At 46.5% G+C, this 2500-nt stretch overlaps 1 protein-coding gene across 1 annotated transcript in view; it reads left to right on the plus strand.

The window, feature by feature from the left end:
- The window catches only part of LOC143036426 (uncharacterized), a 193801-nt gene that overhangs the window by 160876 nt on the left and 30425 nt on the right, over positions 1–2500 (plus strand). The window contains exon 2 of the mRNA XM_076203781.1: positions 700–768. Within this exon, the coding sequence (XP_076059896.1) occupies positions 723–768 (46 nt within the window). The 5' untranslated portion in view covers positions 700–722. The remainder of the gene's footprint in view (positions 1–699; positions 769–2500) is intronic.

The following is a 2500-nucleotide window of genomic DNA, read 5'->3' on the forward strand; positions in this document are numbered from 1 at the left end:
GTTATTGATATTTTGCCTGAGGTACAATTTGTCAAGTCCCTCCGAAATTGCATATAATACTTTGTTAGCACCAGTCCACTTTCTCCTACTGTTGTCATTGCATTTCATTATTACACAAAAATCTATCCTTCTCACACATATACACACACATACACACATATACAAACGCACACTCACACACGCACTCACACACGCACTCACACACACACACGCACACACACACACACACACACATATATATATATATATATATATATATACACATACACACACACATACAAACGCACACTCACACACGCACTCACACACACACACACACACACACACACACACACACACACACACACACACACACACACACACACACACACACACACACACACACACACACACACACACACACACACGTGTGGTGCACTCACGCACGCACGTACAAACATACAATTAAATATAGCCCTGAGTATAGCCTATCCCCACCTTCACCTGGCTGGGGACCCGACATCTTCAAGGTCACCCAATCTGCAGCCGCAGTAATGATCCAACACAAACAACAGAGGAAGAGAAAGAGCAAGTGTCTATCCAGATTTAACACTCCTGAATCTTAGACGGGGCGAATAAGAAATAGGAAAATAATCTGATATGACTCAAGTGATATGATAAACTATGTCTCATCCATTTTTAATTTTTTTGTTTCCCTAGGCCGGTGACAAAGGACCCGACCCATGCCTGAGCGAGGAGATACAGCCATGGTGCTAAGGGCGCTCGTGGGTAAGTAGAAAACAATGCGTTATTCTCACCATCAAGGATGCATTGGTGCCGGAGCTCGTCGGAGCGATGCTAACATCTCATCAAGTAGATGGTGGCCGTTGGGATGTTAACCCATTAAACTCCGATGACAAGATTCTTGTCATCGGAGTTTAATGGGTTAAGAGAGAGCATGGGGGGATGTAGGTGCTGTTTGGAGGCGGCAGGAAAATATCAGTATGACATTAATTCTCACCATCCCATTTCCTAAAATGTGGGAAGTGAGAAACCCATGGTAGGGCAGAGCCCTGTCAGTTGGGGCAAGCTGCTGTTTTTTTTTTTTTTTTTTTAGGCGGCGGTGTATGGATCATCTCCCCGCCTGGCCAAGGCTGCCGGGACTCGAACTCACGACCATCTGCTCATAAGTTAGACACGGTATCTCCCAGAGCTCCGGCACCTTTAAAATTGGCACTGCATCCCTGATGCTCACTATGATAAAAGCAACGGGTCAAGTGTTGTAGTGAATGCCAATTAACAAGTAAAGAATCGCATCACTTAAACAAAACGTTATTTTTCTCTACAACCTTGTTCTAAAGATAATGTGTGTGTGTGTGTGTGTGTGTGTGTGTGTGTGTGTGTGTGTGTGTGTGTGTGTGTGTGTGTGTGTGTGTGTGTGTGTGTGTGTGTGTGTGTGTGTGTGTGATTCACCTTGGTCTTTGGATCACGGATTGGACTCGTGATCGACAGTTATTTCCCTCTCGGAAGAGAGCTCAGAGCTCGTATGACCGATCTATGAGTAATGCTATGACCATACACGCACACACACACACAACTCCCCGCCCACGAAAGTTGGAGTAACGACTCGAAGCGCAGCGATACTGAAATAATTTCAGCTCTGGGCAGGATTCGAACCAGGTACCGCCAACACCGCCGTACTAACAGTCTGGGGCTCTACCAACCGCGCCACCGAGTCGTGTGTGTGTGTGTGTGTGTGTGTGTGTGTGTGTGTGTGTGTGTGTGTGTGTGTGTGTGTGTGTGTGTGTGTGTGTGTGTGTGTGTGTGTGTGTGTGTGTGTGTGTGTGTGTGTGTGTGTGTGTGTGTGTGTGTGTGTGTGTGTGTGTGTGTGTGTGTGTGTGTGTGTGTGTGTGTGTGTGTGTGTGTGTGTGTGTGTGCGTACACACACACACGAGTAAGGACACCAAGACACAAGTAATATTCTAACAACATATTACCCAAGTCTAGACAACTCATATACAAAACAGGGTCCCTCCCAAGCAGAAGTCGAGAAATGACCTCGTAAGGTCACACAGTCGAGTCTTGGGACGCATTGCCCGATTCGAGCGGTGAGTAGAATTGTTGACCTAATGACCTTAGGGGGAATTGGCAGATATTACCTTCTCTATTATGCAGATTAGTCTTTATATATTACAATATAATTTGAATGTATCGACGGTCTTGTGTGTATTCACCTCGGATCTGCTGCAGTCTCTGTCGAGACAGCCAGACACTACCCTACGGCAGTGAGCTCAGAGCTCATTATTTGCCGATCTCTGGGTAGGTCTGAGACCACTCACACACTACACACCGGGACAGCAAGGTCACAACTCCTTGACTAACGTGTGTGTGTGTGTGTGTGTGTGTGTGTGTGTGTGTGTGTGTGTGTGTGTGTGTGTGTGTGTGTGTGTGTGTGTGTGTGTGTGTGTGTGTGTGTGTGTGTGTGTGTGTGTGTGTGTGTGTGTGTGTGTGTGTGTGTGTG

This window comes from Oratosquilla oratoria, chromosome 2, assembly GCF_046742065.1.
Source record: "Oratosquilla oratoria isolate Oo_2021 chromosome 2, ASM4674206v1, whole genome shotgun sequence".
In the NCBI taxonomy this organism is placed as follows: Eukaryota; Metazoa; Arthropoda; class Malacostraca; order Stomatopoda; family Squillidae; genus Oratosquilla; species Oratosquilla oratoria.